The sequence below is a fragment of the Oncorhynchus nerka genome, linkage group LG11, assembly GCF_034236695.1.
Source record: "Oncorhynchus nerka isolate Pitt River linkage group LG11, Oner_Uvic_2.0, whole genome shotgun sequence".
NCBI lineage: Eukaryota > Metazoa > Chordata > Actinopteri > Salmoniformes > Salmonidae > Oncorhynchus > Oncorhynchus nerka.
Genome location: NC_088406.1, coordinates 35,799,527 through 35,816,161, shown reverse-complemented (window position 1 = coordinate 35,816,161; position 16,635 = coordinate 35,799,527). Strand labels below are relative to the sequence as shown.

Below are 16,635 nucleotides of genomic sequence, written 5' to 3'. Positions count from 1 at the left end.
CGGGTCATGTGTGTCTCTTCGGAACAGTGCACCCTTCAAGGAGGTAATATCTGGCGTCTCGTGGGAGGTCGATGTTGAAGAGATGAAAAATATTCCCGGAGTGATTGATGCACGTCGGATAAATCCTGTGGTGAATGATGAAAAAGTGAATAGTTTATCTGTTATTTTGTTTTTTGACAAGAAGTCTCTCCCCACTCAAGTGTAGCTGGGGTATATAAACTACAGAGTCTTATCCCAAGACAAATGCAGTGTGATCACTGTAAAGTTTTTGGTCATGTTCCAAGTGTTTGCAGAAGGGAGAAACCGAGATGTCCAAGTTGTGGAAAATATAATATAATGTGTTATAAAGTGATGAAAATGTGACATGTTGCAATTGTGGTGGGAACCGTGAAGCCACGTCTTTTGAATGCCCCACAAGGGTGAAAGAAAATGTGGTGGCCAAATTCAGGGCTGTCCAGAGCATTTCATATGCAGCAGCTGTTAAAAGGTTTGAGTTTGAATGGTGCTCCTGAAGAGTCCATGGTGGTGGATAAGCCTTCACTGCAGGCTGCAGGGGTTGCCTTTCACCAGCAGGACCCTGATATTTTAAAGGTTAAGAGGGTGGACTTTGTGACTTTGTTGATTAGTGGCACTGCCAAAGTGGAGAAAAGGTCCAGGAAAATATAGAGTTATTTGGAAAATTCTCACAAGCTGTACCACCCTCTTGGGCCCTAAAGCCTGATAAGGCACATATGGAGATTTGAAAGAAGGAAGAAGTGTATGTCGATTTTTATTTGGGTTCATTTTTTTAATACACCTTTTGGGGTTGTAGTCCGCCATAAAACCCACAGAAGAAGAAGAATACTTTTTCAGATTTGGGGAAGCGGCTTAAAATATAACGTCAGTGTAATTTGCCAACGACAGGGACCAATGAAAACTCAGAATGCATTGCGTCCGGAAGTTGCTGTGTTTCGTCGTTTTGCTGACGGAAACGTGTGTAACTTAGAATCTTTACGACCTAAAAGTTAGAATATTGTGTCGGAGAGTCAACTCTATATAAGTGAGCAGTTATGTGTTTACTCTTTGTTAGTGTATGCGTGTAATATACGCTATTTGAACCAGCTTTGGTCATCATTCTCCTTCGTGTAGTTAACAATAGAGTCCATAATGTCGAAAAGGACGAAGTGGGATTCCAAGGGAGATTTAAACGAATCAAAGAACCTGCCGATCTATCAACACAAGGCCACACTTCAGCAGGCTGTCAAAGACAATTCATTCTTGGTTGTCACTGGCGAGACTGGCAGTGGGAAAACGACTCAACTTCCCCAGTACTTGCATCAAGCAGGTACGTTTGTACCATGAGACCTGTGTCTACAGAATAGAAAATTGACTCGAAAGCCCTATACCCTTTATTATAGCCTTTGTGTATGAGCTGTCCTTATAGAGAGGTCTGAAAGGTTTGGGTAGGCGTTAAGTTGTATTTCTTGTGTAGGATTTTGGGGTAATGGCAAGATTGGCATCACCCAGCCTCGGAGAGTAGCAGCCATCACTGTAGCCCAGAGGGTATCACAGGAGATGCACTGCAGTCTGGGTAGGGAGGTCGGATACCAAGTGCGCTTCGATGACTGCACGACACAGGTGAGAGAGCTCCATGACACCCACCTAGTTGTCTGCTTAAATTGATACTTCACATAAATTATTAGTTACGCTTATATTTTAGGCACCTTGAAAGTGTTCTATGGGGTCTACAATATTGTCACTTGAATGTAAAGATAATTAGATTGTAGTGTATATAAGAAAATGCGTGTCCCTGAAAGGAGATTTGTGTTTTGTCAGGACACGGTGGTGAAGTACATGACGGATGGCTGTCTGCTGAGAGAGATCCTGGCAGACCCTGTTCTGTCTCAGTACAGTGTGGTCATTTTGGATGAAGCCCATGAGAGGAGCCTTAACACTGTCAGTAATAGAGCCAACTACTTGAAAACAGTCATCTGATTATATCCCCAACTCCATCCCTCAGTCGTATACCAAAACAAGTGATGGGGCTGCTGTTTTTTCTGAAAAACAAATCCCAAATGATTAAACCGTTGTGTACTATGTGCTTTACTGCAGGACATTTTGCTGGGTCTGTTGAAGCAAACCCTCTCCAGTCCAGATAAGGCCTATAAGGGTCGCTCTGTCCCCCTGAAGGTGGTGGTAATGTCAGCCACACTGGAGACAGACAAGCTCTCTGTGTTCCTGGGAGGCTGTCCTGTCTTCACCATCCCTGGAAGAACCTTTCCCGTCACCTCCAAGTTTAGCTGTGCCATAGGACCAAAAGATGCAGAGAGCTCTGTTTACGTTAAAGAGGTAGGGAGTGAGCTTGCTTATACTGACGTAGGCCTACTGTTAGTATAGTGTTAAGTATAGTGTATGATAATGAAATTCAGTGATTGTATCACCCCAGGATTTAGCTCATTTAAACTCTGCCATCAACACCATTTAATACTGCATACTCCTTGCTTTACACTTACATTTTAGTCATTTAGCAGACGCTCTTATCCAGAGCAGCATTATAGTTAGTGCATTCATCTTAAGATAGCTAGGTTGGACAACCACATATCTTAGTCGCTGTAAGTAAATTTTTCTTCAATTAAGTAACTATCAGAGAAGTTATTGCTTGTAGAAAAAATCAAAAAGTAAAGCTGTGAGTGTTAGTTCACAAAAGGCAAAGTTGTTTATTTGATTATATATTTTTTGCTCAATGTAGATTGTCTCTACTAAAATGTCTGTAAACAAATATGGGGGAAAACTTTGAGTATGAACAAACCTCTTGTCTGTGACAGGTTGTCAAGGTGGCATTGGATGTGCACACCAGTGAGATGGCTGGGGATATCCTTGTGTTTTTAACAGGTAACCTAATGATAATCTACACATTATCTCCAGAATATGAATGTACCGATTACGGTTTAAAAAATGTCAATACAACTGTTTATAACAGGACAGTCTGAGATTGAGAAGGCCTGTGACATGCTGTATGAGAAGGCTGAATCCATAGACTACCGTTATGATGTGCAGGACCATAAAGTGGAGGGGCTGCTGATCCTGCCCCTGTACGGATCTATGCCCACTGGTAGGGTTTGGTGCACTGTCCGAGTACCCCTCACTGTGACATTCACACATAGAAAGACAAATTGAGTTCCCTTTCACACCCAAGTGGACACAGTTTAGCATGCCATTGGCTTGCTTAATCAAAAGTATAAAGTCATGACTCATTTAAACTCCTTTTTAAATTATATGAATGATTTGTGTCCTTCTCACAGATCAGCAGAAGCAGATCTTCCAGCCTCCCCCTCCAGGTATAAGGAAATGTGTGGTGGCCACCAACATTGCAGCAACGTCCCTCACCATCAATGGAATAAAGTGAGTCACCATAAGGCTTATCAGAGCAGCATAGAGCAATATTTATCCACAGAATGGCAAGGCCTCAAATTTCATGACTCATTTGTTCACTGCAGGTATATTGTTGACAGTGGGTTTGTGAAGCAACTCAACCACAACTCACGGGTTGGTATGGACATCCTCGAAGTGGTTCCGATTTCAAAGTAAGTCCCAGGAAGTCCCTGTTTCAGCCTGCTTCCTTTTGTTTCATGCCTAATGAACAGGACTGTAATGTTGTGTGGTGTTGTAGGAGCGAGGCCCTGCAGAGAGCGGGCCGGGCAGGGAGAACCTCTGCCGGGAAGTGCTTCCGGATCTACAGTCCGGCGTTCTGGGAGAAGTGCATGCCGGAGTACACAGTTCCAGAGATCCAGAGGACCAGTCTCACCTCTGTCATCCTCACACTCAAGTGCCTGGGAGTTCATGATGTCATCAGGTAGGTACAGCTCCACTTTCTCAAGTGCTCAGAGAAACCAGTGTTCGTTTTTGAGACTGTTGATAATACAATACAATACAATCCAACAAATAATTTGAGGCCATTGTTGCTTGGTGTCTCTCTAAGGTTCCCTTACCTGGACCGTCCAGAGGAGAGGTTCATCCTAGAAGCATTGAAACAGCTTTACCAATGTGACGCCATCGACAGGTGAGAGATATAGACATACTGTATATCCGTGTACATCTGTCATTGTTTATACTAATCTTCACTAGATACATCTACAGCCACATAGGGATACAACTCTGCTGTTTTCGCCATCAATAACAGGGGAACCTACCACATACAGTACTGGCTGTTCTTCATGACTATCATAACTCAATCTTTAATAGCACTTGTTATCTTCTATCAATATCCCACTCCCCTGTCTGTAGGAGAGGTAAAGTGACCCGGCTTGGTGAGCTGATGGTAGAGTTCCCCCTGCCCCCAGGGCTGACCCGGGCCTTGCTCCAGGCTGCCTCCCTGGGCTGTGAGGACCTCCTGCTGCCTGTAGCTGCCATGCTGTCTGTGGAGAACATTTTCATCAGGCCAGGTGGACAATAGCAGCCTGAGGCGTTGGTTTAATCAATGAAGATGTGGTTATGTCAGAAATACACATGTATGCATCATGGTTCTAATCTAAATGTTTGACATTGCTCTCTCTGCAGGCCATCCAGAGAAGCAGAAGGAGGCAGATAAGAAGCACAGGCAGTTGGGTGTGCAGGCGGGCAGCTGTAATGACTTCACCATCCTGCTCAGTGTGTTTGAGAAGTGCAAGGCCAGGTATACAATATTAACTCCTCTTAATGTATTTAATAGGCTCAATTATATGTTCACTGCATTCATGTTCATGGGTCTCCATCTAACGTGAGCTTGTTTTGCTGCCTACTGTAGTGATGCCCCTTCAGCATGGTGTAAAGACAACTATATACACTGGAGGGCGCTAAAGTCAGCCTTCAGCGTGGAGACCCAGCTCAGAGAGATCCTCCTAAGACTACAAAAGGTCAGTTTGTTGCTTGTTTACATATCTTATTAGTTTTGGTGTGGCTAAAACTATGATGTGAAGCTCTGACCATTATATGTACAGATTTATAATCAGGGTATGTGCGTCGTTTCCAGAAGAGAGATTTCCCTATGGAGAAGTTTGATGGAAATAAGAGTGAGCTGTTCAGGAGATGTCTATGCACTGGTTACTTCACCAATGTGGCAAGAAGGTACGGCTTGTTTAAAAAAAAATCCCAGTTATGTTAAAAAGTCAAGAAAGATAACCACAACATTTTTGAGTTCTCTCAGGTCAGTTGGGAAGGTGTTTTGCACAATGGATGGGCATGGATCCATGGTTCACATTCATCCATCATCAACGGTAAATACTTCCAGGACTATATTCTGATCAATTCAGAACACTCCATAAAATCCAAAATGCATATTACACATCAGTCCCCATTGCTCTGTGTGATAACCTGATTCCCCCTCCCCATAGCTCTTTGACCAGGAGGCCCAGCTCGACTGGGTGATCTTCCATGATTTGCTGGTCACCTCGCGGATTTACATCCGGACGGTGTGCCCCATCCGCTATGACTGGGTGAAGGACCTGCTTCCTAAGCTCCATGAGGTGGATGTGTACGAGCTGAGCAGCGTGGCCAGAGAGGAGGTGACGGACGAGGAGGTGGCCAAGTGGGTGACCAAGGAAGCAGCTAAAAGACAAACTGGTGGGTGATGGACTCTGGTGATGAGTATGAATTCACTGGTATAGAATTTTTTTTAATGACATTTGATGTTTCTGTAGCTGCTCCTTTATCATTCAAAATCCTCTAATTGGAGCAAAGATTTTTTAAATGGAAAATGTAATGAGCATTCCTATTGGACAAGCTAAGTTACTGTAGTGCCTCTTCTGTTCCTTCCAGGCCCCCAGGTAATCCGTATGCTTGTGTCTGCTTGACAATCTAATAGAGGTTATTCTGTGTGTTTGGTTTATTTCCAGAGGGGTCTGCTGAAGACGTGTTCAAGAAATTGGAGAAACGGAATGATGAAAGCTCTGTGAATGATGCCCGTGCTCGCTACCTACAGAGAAAACAGGAGCGGCAACAAGGCAAAGCATCGTGAGAGAGGAGGAGGACATTGGACACTTATCCTCAGGGGAAGAAAGACTCAGTTATTGGACTGACCAGGATAGAATAATCTCCACTCAGGGGTTAAAAGCTTGTCTGTTATAATAAACTGCACAGGTGTTGTTCTGAACAATGTTTTACAACACAGAAATTTGAGAGTTCAGGGTCAAACATGGTCCTTGGTAGCTCAGCTGGTAGAGCATGGTGCTTGTAACACCAGGGTAGTGGGTTTGATTCCTGGGACCACCCATATGCAAAATGTATGTAAGTCACTTTGGATAGAAGTGTCTGCTAAATGGCATTTTTTATTATTATATTTAAACATACATCAATAATGGACTAGGTGCAGATAATGAATTATTGTAGTCATATCAAATGTCTACTAATGCAGATGTGTTATGCTATGTTTTCTTTTAGTTTCATACTCATAACGTTTTTGTCTTGAGTAAATATTACCAGTGGAGGGCCTCTGCAACCGTTCTCTACTGGTTTTAGGACAGTTACAGAATCACATACAGTTTTCAATATGTCACCCAACAGTGTTGTCAAATCAGCACATTAGAGAACAGGATAACCACGGGCCATTTATTTTGTACAACTCTGTCTCTTATGTAATAAAGGTTCATTTCGTATTTCCATTGCTTCATTATTATTATTAACGTATTTTTGTGTGCTCCATTTATAGTAATAAAAAAACAGATAAGACTCATATACCATCAACCATTGCGGAGAGACTTGCGTCATTCACATGCGCCTGTTTTGGACCGGCCACGCGCGAGCCTAACGTGGCTAAACTAAATTGGCAATATCCACCGATTACCTTCTAAACATACACATTGGATCGATTCAATTAAGTCCAGTAACATCTCGTTTTGATAAGTAATCTGACAGGTGAGTGAAGTTGTCTTCTCTGCATCGCAATGAACGTTGCTAGCAGTTTTGACGTATGGCTGCCAAATAAGGTAGTCTGATATAACGCTAGCGAAGGCTAGCTAGCTTGTTCAATATAAGCAGGTTAGCGTTGTCAGCTTTTCTGGAATCTACTGCCAGTACTGAAAAACAAATCACACAAGTCTAGAGACCATTTATTCTAATACACGTGCGTTCTTGTTTACTTGCTCACTCTGTGCATTACCGTTTTAGTTACAGTGCTGGTGAAGCATGTTGTTTGCAGAGGAGGATGAGTGGAACGATGACCCAGAAGCCAAAGTTCTGACCAAGACGGTCATCAGCAGTTTCAAACTGTCTGAAAGGACCAATATCACGGTTAGATGCCATCTCAATCTTCTTTATAATTAAATGTACCTATGTAAGCCAAGCCAGGCATAACTCACTCTGCCAGTGACCACATATTCAAATAGAGGGTTACATTTAGGTTTACACTGGTATTCGGTTTGACACTGTCATTATGTTTTTCTGAACAGCCAAAAAGTATTGGGAAGAAAAAGAGTTTGTTACGGACCCTCCAAACACTGGGGTCAGTACCAAACTGGAACAAGAGCAATAGTGCCCCTCATGAAGCAGGCAGTGACAGCGAAATAGAGGACATACTGACACCACACACCAAGAGGAAGAAGAAAAGAAGCAAAAGAGGACGCAATAAAGTAGCCGCTTCAGGAGAAGAGGCAGAGGTCATTGGAGATCTGGGTGCCAAGGAGAAGGCTGCAGTGCCTGTTGTTAAGAAGCTAATAAAAGCAAAGAAACCACTAAAAGCAGGTGAGTTGTTTCACAAACAACTGTCAATTGAGTAAACAGGATTGTCTTAATTTGAAAAGATGTTTGAGGTCGTCTTTCTCTATTTCCTAGAGTTCAAAAAGGTAAAGAATACAGAGTCCATTCAGGGCGGTAGTAAACAAGATTCAAAATCTATCAAGGATGAAGAAAAAGCTGCAGCAGATGCTGAGATTGAAAGATTAAACCGAAAGCAATGGAAAAACAAGATGAAGAACAAGAAGAAATGTAAAAACAAGTTCAAAATTCAAAATGGAGAGAATACCACTCCCCCAGAGACCTCTGTGCAAAAGGACACAGAAGATGGACCAAAAGCAGCATCTGATGTGAACAGGGAAACAGCGGTTGTCCAGACACCGCAACGCCAGACAAAGAAAAACAAACCGCAGAAAGAGGGTGAGCGTAAAACACAGAAAAGTAAAAAGGTTCCTGAGGGAAAAGAGATGACCTTCACTGAGACTGCTTCTACTCCAGGCACAGTAACAGACCAAAACAACAAGAACTTTTCAGAGAAAAAGAGCAAGGGGGGCAGTCAACTAAAAGCAGTGCGACTAGGTAACTCTAAACCCCCAGGTGAAGAGGAGAAACTTCAGATGGTTAGGGAGGAGCAGAACCCAGAGCTGCATGGCAGTAAGAGAAGGAAACAGGAGGAGAGCAAAGAGCAGGACCGCAGGAGAGAGAAGCTCAGGAGAATGCTCCATGGCCAGAGCCCAGAAAAGAAAAAGCTACCTGCAGAGCAGGAGGAGACACTCACCATAGAGGTGAAAGAGGCTTCTGCAGACCGCTCGGCTGCTCTGAGGTCCCGCATGGAGCAGCGTTTGGAGTCAGCGCGGTTCCGTTATATTAACGAGGTTCTGTACACCACGTCTAGTGGGGAGGCTAAACGCATGTTCAGACAGGATCCCGAGGCCTTCGGCATCTACCACAGGGGCTTCACGGCACAGGTCCAGCGCTGGCCAGCTAATCCTGTTGACGCCATAATCTCCTACATACGCCAAAAGTGAGTTGTGTTACGCCTCTCTGACCCTAACATACTTGCAGTATTTGCAATAAGTCTGTTTGCATACTTTTTGTATTTTTCTTGTCTTGGTTCTGGGGTGGGGGATCCACATTGAAATAGTGTGTGGCTTTCTTTGTAAGATCATTTGTGTTGATTCTAGGCCTGCCTCTCTGGTGGTGGCAGATTTTGGCTGCGGCGACTGCAAAATTGCGCTGAGCGTGAAGAACGAAGTGCACAGTTTTGACTTGGCACTTATCAGTGACCGTGTAACTGTCTGTGACATGGCTAATGTGAGTCCAACTTTACCTTGATGCTGAATGTGTTCTTTCATCCATGCCTGTTTTCCTATGCAGTCTGTGTTCTTTCTGTAATAATGTCTATTGTTTTCCCACCTGTCTGCAGGTACCTCTCAAGGATGGCACTGTGGACATAGCTGTATTCTGTCTCTCTCTTATGGGGACCAACCTTGGGGATTTCCTAGTTGAGGCTAACCGTGTGCTGGTGATGGGGTAAGCGATATTATGCAGAAAAACAGAGCTATGTCGGGGTAGAAGGTGTTCCAACTTATTTTCCGTATTTATACAGTACCAGTCAACAGTTGACACACCTACTCATTCAATGGTTTTTCTTTATTTTTACTATTTTCTACATTGTAGAATAATAGAAGACAAACTGTGAAATAACACATATGGAATCATGTAGTAAGAAAAAAAAGTGTTAATTCAAAATGTATTTTAGATTCTTCAAAGTAGCCACCCTTTACCTTGACATCTTTGCACACTGTTGGCATTCTCTCAACCAGCTTCATGAGGAATGCTTTTCCAAAAGTCTCGAAGTAGTTTCCACACATGCTTAACACTTTGATGGCTACTTTTCCTTCACTCTGCAGTCCAACTCATCCCAAACCATCTCAATTGGGTTGAGGTCAGGTGATTGTGGAGGCCAGGTCATCTGATGCAGCACTCCATTGCTCTCCTTTTTGGTCAAATAGCCCTTAGACAGCCTGGAGGGGTGTTTCGGGTCATTGTCCTGTTGAAAAACAAATGATAGTCCCACTAAGCGCAAACCAGATGGGATGGTGTATCGCTGCAGAATGCTGTGGTATCCATGCTGGTTAAGTGTGCCTTGAATTCTAAACAAATCACTGACCGTGTCACCATCAAAGCACCATCACACCACCTCCATGTTTCTCGGTGGGAACCACACATGCAGAGATAATCCGGTCACCTAGTCTGTGTCTCCCAAAGAAAGACACGGCGGTTGGAACCCAAAATCTCAAATTTGGACTCATCAGACCAAAGGATAGATTTCCACCGGTCTGTCTTCAATTGCTTGTGTTTCTTGGCCCAAGCAAGTCTCTTCTTCTTATTGGTGTCCTTTAGTAGTGGTTTCTTTGCAGGAATTCGACCATGAAGGCCTGATTCACATAGTCTCCTCTGAACAGTTGATGTTGAGATGTGTCTGTTACTTGAACTCTGAATTATTTATTTGGGCTGCAATCTGAGGTGCAGTTAACTCTAATGAATGTATCCTCTGCAGCAGAGGTAACTCTGGGTCTTCCTTTCCTGGGAGCTTTTCCGGATTGACTGACCATGTCTTGAAGTAATGATTTTCTTGCCATAATATGGATAATAATTTCTATACATTTTCTATAAAATTTCTATACATCTTCTGTATAGAAATTCCACAAAATATATTGATGAAATGCATTCCAGGTGACTACCTCATGAAGCTGGTTGAGAGAATGCCAATAGTGTGCAAAGCTGTCATCAAGGTGGCTACTTTGAAGAATCTCAAATATAAAATATATTTAGATTTGTTTAACACTTCTCGGTGGTGCACGGTGTACTACATGTTTTTTCTCCCCAATTTTGTGGTATCCAATTGTTGTAGTAGTATCTTGTCTCATCGCTACAACTCCCGTACGGGCTCGGGAGAGACGAAGGTTGAAATGCGTCCTCCGATACACATACTGCTTCTTAACACAGCGCTCATCCAACCCGGAAGCCAGCCGCACCAATGTGTCGGAGGGTACACCGTGCACCTGGCAACCTTGGCTAGCACGCACTGCGCCCGGCCCACTGGTGCGCGATGAGACATCCCTACCGACCAAGCCCTCCCCTAACCCGGATGACGCTAGGCCAATTGTGCGTCGCCCCACGGACCTCCCGGTCGCGGCCGGTTACGACAGAGCCTGGGCACGAACCCAGGGAAACTGCAGTACAGCGCCCTTAACCACTGCGCCACCCGGGAGGCCATGATTCCATGTGTTATTTTATAGTTTGATGTCTTCACTATTATTCTAAAATGTAGAAAATAGTAAAAATAAAGAGAAACCCTGGAATGAGTTGGTGTCCAAACCTTTGACTGGTACTGTATGTTTTCGTCATCAACACTTTGGGTCTTGTTTTTTGCAGGGGTATCCTGAAAATAGCAGAGGTGGCAAGCAGATTTGAGAATGTGCGGAACTTCATGGGTGCTTTGTCCAGCCTGGGATTCAAGTTGGTCACAAAGGTAAGGCAGTAATCATAGTAAACAGCGATGGCGCATGTTTTATGTGATATATTGTTACAATACCCTACCCTATTCATTTTGCTCCCTCCTTAGGACACAGAGAGTAGCCACTTTTACTCCTTTGAGTTTGAGAAGATCGCAGAAGCTCCTGAGAGGATAAAGAAGGCAGGAGGACTGGAGCTGAGACCTTGTGTGTACAAGAAACGATGAGGGCAACATGGGAGAAACAGTTCCAAACGTACATGCCAAATGGCACTCTATTCCCTTTATACTGCACTGCTTTTGACCAGTGCCCATAGTTCTCTGGTCAAAAGTAGTGCACTATATAGGGAATAGGGTGTCGTTTGGGACATACCCCCGGGAGAGAAGTCAGTGACGAGGCAAGCAGGATGGACAGTAACATAAAAGGGCTCTTCTGCTGGTTGTTACTGTAAATATGAAAATAACTTTCATAGATGAGCTGGTAGTTTTGACCTCCAAACAATGTTTCAAGGGTTGTTGATATTCTCAAACCTTTTATGGGCTTTCAAATGTCTGTTTCAAAGACAAAACATGTTCAAAAGTTGTTGACATTGGTATATTTTTTATTAAATCAAAATAAATGTATTGCATTAATTCTTATGCACAATTTCAGATTTAAAAAGCAAGAGGAATTATTTTTAAGTCTGTTGTAAAAACCTTGTCTGTGTCTAGAAATAAGTGCGTCAGTATAATCGCAGCATTGAATTCTGCAGTTTAGTCTCACAGGGTACTCACAAGCCTCACTCTTCTTAGTGTACATAGCACAGGATCTAGCTTTGCCAATAGAGGGACACGAGTGATAATGTTATTCTCAGCCAGTTCCCAGTATCTACTGTCCCCATGCTCTCCGTCCAGATAGAGGGGACAGTGGTAGAGGGGCAGGGAGGAGGTGTTGCAGGGGGGGCTGTCTGGGGCTCGGACCGTGTCTGTGTTCCTCACCCGTGCTCTGACCCAGAGGAGGGGGAGCAGGCAGGGCTGGGGGGAGAGCGTGTCCTGCAGGGCTCCTAGCCGCGTATCCCACAGTGCCCCTCTCAGTTCTAGTCCACACAGATATACACCGCTCAGGGGAAGAGAGGCTGGGGATGTTGCAGCACTGAGCACCTAGCAAGACAAAGTAAAAGCAATAAATGGAATATCATTTTTAGTAGGTCTAATCCATAAAAAATGAGTGGTACTTGTAGCTTTGGGAGGGAGTTGAGAGATTATTGTACTTGGAAATGAAGAGAGATGTTGCTGATGTCCCTCTGCTTAGCATGGGCAGCCTCCCTGATTAACGCGCCCAGAAAGCCCCTGGCGTTGGAGAAGGCAGACAGGCGGTACGCATTGGAAGGACCACTGGTGGCCTTATCACATAGGTACGCCTTGAGCAGCTCTGCTCTCCTTTCTAAGCGGAACAGGCTTGAGACGGTCAGGAGAGAGGAGACAGTAGGCTTGCTGTTTCGCATGGGCTGGTTAAGCTCAGAATGCAGGGAGGAAACCACATCAATCAGTCCGTCCCACTCTGCTTGGAGGAAGTAGCGTAGGGGTCCCAGGGATGGAGCTCCAACACTCACAACCCTGATGTCATCCTTGCGTCCCAGACTTTCCTTTAGGGCCAGTAGTCGGTCCCTGGCCTGGGTGAAGTCTGGCAGCAGAGCAGGGTGGGTCAGCTTGTTGGTGCTCCTGACCCTGCCAAAGGGCTTCTGGGAGTCTTGAAGCAGGGTGTTCAGGGTGTGGCTGTGAACCTTCACCAGCTCTTCTGCCAAACCAGCACTAAAGCCCAACACCAAGGGGTCGCTGGTGTTGGCCAAAGCCTGAACACGTTGCTCCAGACTTTGCAGCAGGCCTGATAAGTCTGCAGAGATGGCAAAAGAAATGTTCCTAATTTACTCAGAAGAACAGATTCCTATGACTGACTGCTGAAGATTGAACATGTAAGTAGGGTAATGTACTTCAAATTCATAGGATATGAGTTAGTCTTTTAATATAGTACATATATTTTGTGATGTAAGTAGGGTTTGTTATGGCATTGTAGCTGGTTAATAGTGAAGTGTTTCAGTACCACAGCGGCTAGGTATGTGGATTATATCGGAGAGAGTGTGAGGCCCACTGCCCCAGAGAGGAGGTGCTGCTCTGAGACAGGCCCTAGACACACTCTCCACTGCCTCCAGGTCTGCCAGGTCTGCCACATGGCCTCCATACACCAGGTTGGCTATCAACAAACCAGAGCACAAAGGTCCAAATCAAATCTTTGTCCCAAATGGCTCCCTATTTAGTGCACTACATTTGATGAGGGCTCTGGTCAAAAGTAGTACACTATGTAGGGAATACGGTGCTATTTGGGATGCATTCCCAAGAAATTATGTACTCGTATTTTCACAGAATATGAACAGTATATTTACCATTGACAAATCCATTTCAATTTATGGAATGGTTCTTCATTTAATTAGTTACCAGGGAGTCCTCAACTGTTACATAAGGTCTAGGTAGAGAAAGCAACGTTACCTGCTATGTACTCCAGCGCCCCAGTTGGGTTGCCACAGACTTTGGCGATACGGACTTGAGCATCCACCAGCGCCAGCAGGTCCTCCTGAGTCCTTGAGAGAAAAAAACAAAAAAACATCCTTAACATGCATATAACCAATGTTGTGGTAATAATAATATGTCCTATTCATCATCTATCATGAGAGTAAGTAAGCTTTGTCAGAGCCAGAATGGCCCATAGGGCATGAGCTGTTTCTCCAGTTTCTGTAGCATGAGGCAGCTTGATGTACAGTACAGGAGGTTGGTGGGACTTTCATTTTGGAGAACGGGCTCGTGGTAATGATGGGAGTGGAATGGTATCAAAACACATGGTTTCCAGGTGTTTGATGACATTCCATTAGATCTGTTCCGGCCATTATTATGAGCCTCAGCAGCCTCCTGTGATGTACAGGTACACCCCCTTGACAGGACACTAGCCTGTCGCAGGGCTTTGTATCATCTGTCATCATGATAACCAATATATAGTCATCTCACCAGTGATAGATGTTTCCCTGGCCTAGGTGTTTGTATGCCTGTCGTTGCAGCAGGACAGAGTGCAGGATGGCAGCGCGCAGCATGGGTTCCATGGTGCAGGCTGTGACACCAGAGGTTGGGGCAGACGAAGTGACAGACACAACCTGACGCAGAGAAGAGCACAGCTCCTCCTTCACATCCCAAGGAGAGTCACAGACCAGACGCAGCGCACACACTCTCATTGACGCTGCCAGGGGGAGAGGACAATTAGTTTCAAATGGCACCCTATACAGTCTATATAGTATTTATGCCTTGGCCATGCATCCCAAATAGCACCCCCACCCCCCAGGGGTAATGGTTAGAGAGTCGAGCCAGCAACCAGAGATTTGCCCGTTTGAATCCTGGGTCTGATGGAAAGAAATCTGACGTGAAGTGAGCTGGCATCCGGAGTGTTGCTGGTATCAAAGCCTAGATGCCATTGCCTGCCGTTGTGACCTTGAGCCCACCCAACAACTGCCCCACAGGTGCCCAGTGGGATAGAAATGGAAAGGTAATTTCCGATTGACCCGACATGCAGCGTTTACCGTGAATGCAATCTCTGCCAATGTGGGAACATTCCCTTTAAATTTCAATTGGGCTTATGTGCAGAAATTCTGCGACACCAATTGAATAGAGCCATTAATCTTTGACCAGGCGCCTATAGAGCTCTGGTCAAAAGTAGTTCACAATATATTTTGAATAGGGTGGCATTTGGGAAGTATCCTAAGACTTAACAGTCATAGACAAATAGGTGTCTGTGATAGTATGTTCTATTGAGTACCTGGGATGGAGAGTGGGTTGTATCCTCGTGTGATAAACCAAAGTCTGAAGCGTGGGTGGACCCGACTACCTGCACACAGCCCAACTGGAATGAGGCCCTCTGTCTCCACATCTGTTTGGTGCCCTGGAAATTAGAATAGGATTAGATATGAGATTACACAGGGTGGATAAGATTGGTGATTATTATTGTGATTCTCACCTTTGGCTGCACAGGATATCAACTGATTGAGTTGACACACCACTTCGTCATCCCATTGGTCTAACAGATGACAGTTGTTAAAGACCAGCCAATTGCCATCATGAACAGCTACCTTCAGTGCTGAGAGGATGACCTCCTTCTGGCATTTAGCTCCAAATGATATGACTTTCACCTGAAATCAACAGTCATTTAGAAGATTATTACACAAAACTGGAATGCTGGATATAATGGCAATCTGATTTAAATTGAACACCAAAAGGTATGTTTGTGTGTAAGTAAGACATAAGCATTACCCCTCTTTTGTCTGTTTGGTACTGGGACACTTGTTTCAGCCAGTGAAGTGGTTGGATGCTAGCCCAACCATCTCTGCTTGGGCCTGGGAGTGTGACTATGACTGGCCCATTGTGTTTGTTCAGGAAGCGGGAGAGGGCCTCTGGGGAGCCGGTGTGAGGGGCCCCAGCTACCGCTGACCGCACGGGCTGGCCCAGATGACAGGCAGCCAGGTCCTCAGCCACAGCAGCCAGGCAGTGGGGCAGCATGGTCTTCCAGAGGAGAGCCCTCTGCAGAGTGGACAGATGGGAGTGAGAGCGACAGGGGACAGGCCCCACCACTGTGGAGGAGGGGAAGCGCAGGTACTCCTGCCACTGGCTGGGAGAGGTGGCCAGGGATGAGAGCAGCCCTGTGAAGGCTGGGATGTTGTGTAGCCGGAGGACCTCTGTGTGGATGTGAGGAGGCACCCAGCTGGGGAGCACATGATGCTGAGATGGAGAGGTAGATGGTGAGGCTGGTGTGGAAGCATCTACTGGGAGGTCCATATCTCCTAGGCCCCTGAGGAATGCCAACCGCTCCACCTCCGAGCAGTCCTCGTTGTGCAGGTATAGAGCCACAGACACCAGGAGCCTCAGCAGCGTTGCATGGCTCTGGAACAGGCAGGGCCTGTACTGGGCCAACAGGTGAGATACCATCCTGTGTGTGATCTCTGCCATGACCGCCCCTGTCACTACCTCTCCACTAAAGGTAACATCAGGTCGGCCCTTCAGGACTAACGTCCCCCTCACAGCGAACAGGAAGTTCCTCAGGGGGAACAAGTAGAAGGGGGAGAGGCGTGCCACCTCCTGCAGGGCCTGGTAGAGGGCTGTGGCCAGCCCTGCCACTCTGTGGAAGTCAGCCAGGAGGGGCTTGTGGCGCTCCAGCTCTAGGCTTAGCTCCATAATCTCAGCCTGCAGCTTCTGGGAGGCTGTCTGACAGGCTGATACCCGGGGGAGGAACTCAGGGTCCTGCAGCAGAGGGGTGAAGGACTGGAGGATGTACTCCATTAGAGAGACCTGGGGAGAGGGAATAAATCCTTTGCTATAAACCCATATTGTGATTCCCAAATGGCATCCTATTCCTTATATAG

At 45.4% G+C, this 16,635-nt stretch overlaps 3 protein-coding genes across 5 annotated transcripts in view; 2 read left to right on the top strand and 1 right to left on the bottom strand.

The window, feature by feature from the left end:
• The first annotated feature begins 914 nt into the window (after positions 1-914).
• On the top strand, positions 915-6,612 carry dhx40 (DEAH (Asp-Glu-Ala-His) box polypeptide 40). 3 transcript variants are annotated; one of them, XM_029672540.2, is made up of 17 exons: positions 919-1,324; positions 1,472-1,617; positions 1,816-1,935; positions 2,092-2,328; positions 2,805-2,871; positions 2,960-3,091; positions 3,282-3,381; positions 3,477-3,563; positions 3,650-3,832; positions 3,959-4,039; positions 4,264-4,421; positions 4,537-4,651; positions 4,763-4,871; positions 4,988-5,082; positions 5,162-5,231; positions 5,349-5,577; positions 5,850-6,612. In XM_029672540.2, the coding sequence occupies exons 1-17, from the start codon at positions 1,147-1,149 to the stop codon at positions 5,969-5,971; spliced, it is 2,229 nt and encodes a 742-aa protein (XP_029528400.1). In that variant the 5' UTR covers positions 919-1,146; the 3' UTR covers positions 5,972-6,612. The 3 variants fall into 3 exon arrangements, with proteins under 3 accessions (XP_064880540.1, XP_029528399.1, XP_029528400.1); XM_065024468.1 differs by lacking the exon at positions 5,850-6,612 and having other exon boundaries at positions 915-1,324; positions 4,956-5,082; positions 5,349-5,481; XM_029672539.2 differs by having other exon boundaries at positions 918-1,324; positions 4,956-5,231.
• A 111-nt stretch (positions 6,613-6,723) lies between these two features.
• LOC115136773 (ribosomal RNA-processing protein 8) lies at positions 6,724-11,836 on the top strand. Its single transcript, XM_029672538.2, has 8 exons — positions 6,724-6,867; positions 7,120-7,242; positions 7,401-7,692; positions 7,783-8,707; positions 8,868-8,997; positions 9,110-9,216; positions 11,125-11,221; positions 11,315-11,836. Exons 2-8 carry the CDS (start codon positions 7,138-7,140, stop codon positions 11,429-11,431), a joined length of 1,773 nt encoding a protein of 590 aa, XP_029528398.1. The 5' UTR covers positions 6,724-6,867; positions 7,120-7,137; the 3' UTR covers positions 11,432-11,836.
• Positions 11,837-11,861: 25 nt separating this feature from the next.
• The window catches only part of LOC115137768 (dynein heavy chain domain-containing protein 1), a 65,744-nt gene continuing 60,970 nt past the window's right edge, over positions 11,862-16,635 (bottom strand). The window contains exons 35-42 of the mRNA XM_065024063.1: positions 15,530-16,561; positions 15,237-15,408; positions 15,039-15,161; positions 14,240-14,465; positions 13,727-13,818; positions 13,284-13,433; positions 12,454-13,076; positions 11,862-12,343 (exon numbers count right to left, since the gene is read on the bottom strand). Coding sequence (XP_064880135.1) covers positions 11,963-12,343; positions 12,454-13,076; positions 13,284-13,433; positions 13,727-13,818; positions 14,240-14,465; positions 15,039-15,161; positions 15,237-15,408; positions 15,530-16,561 — 2,799 coding nt within the window. The 3' untranslated portion in view covers positions 11,862-11,962. The remainder of the gene's footprint in view (positions 12,344-12,453; positions 13,077-13,283; positions 13,434-13,726; positions 13,819-14,239; positions 14,466-15,038; positions 15,162-15,236; positions 15,409-15,529; positions 16,562-16,635) is intronic.

Excerpts from the sequence above, each read along its gene's own strand:
- dhx40 (XM_029672539.2), top strand. The coding sequence starts at position 1,147 with ATGTCGAAAAGGACGAAGTGGGATTCCAAGGGAGATTTAAACGAATCA. Across the intron at positions 1,936-2,091 it reads ATGAGAGGAGCCTTAACACT|GACATTTTGCTGGGTCTGTT; the intron begins GTCAGTAATAGA and ends GCTTTACTGCAG. Across the intron at positions 3,382-3,476 it reads CTCACCATCAATGGAATAAA|GTATATTGTTGACAGTGGGT; the intron begins GTGAGTCACCAT and ends TGTTCACTGCAG.
- LOC115136773 (XM_029672538.2), top strand. The coding sequence starts at position 7,138 with ATGTTGTTTGCAGAGGAGGATGAGTGGAACGATGACCCAGAAGCCAAA. Across the intron at positions 7,693-7,782 it reads AAAGAAACCACTAAAAGCAG|AGTTCAAAAAGGTAAAGAAT; the intron begins GTGAGTTGTTTC and ends TCTATTTCCTAG. Across the intron at positions 8,708-8,867 it reads ATCTCCTACATACGCCAAAA|GCCTGCCTCTCTGGTGGTGG; the intron begins GTGAGTTGTGTT and ends TGTTGATTCTAG.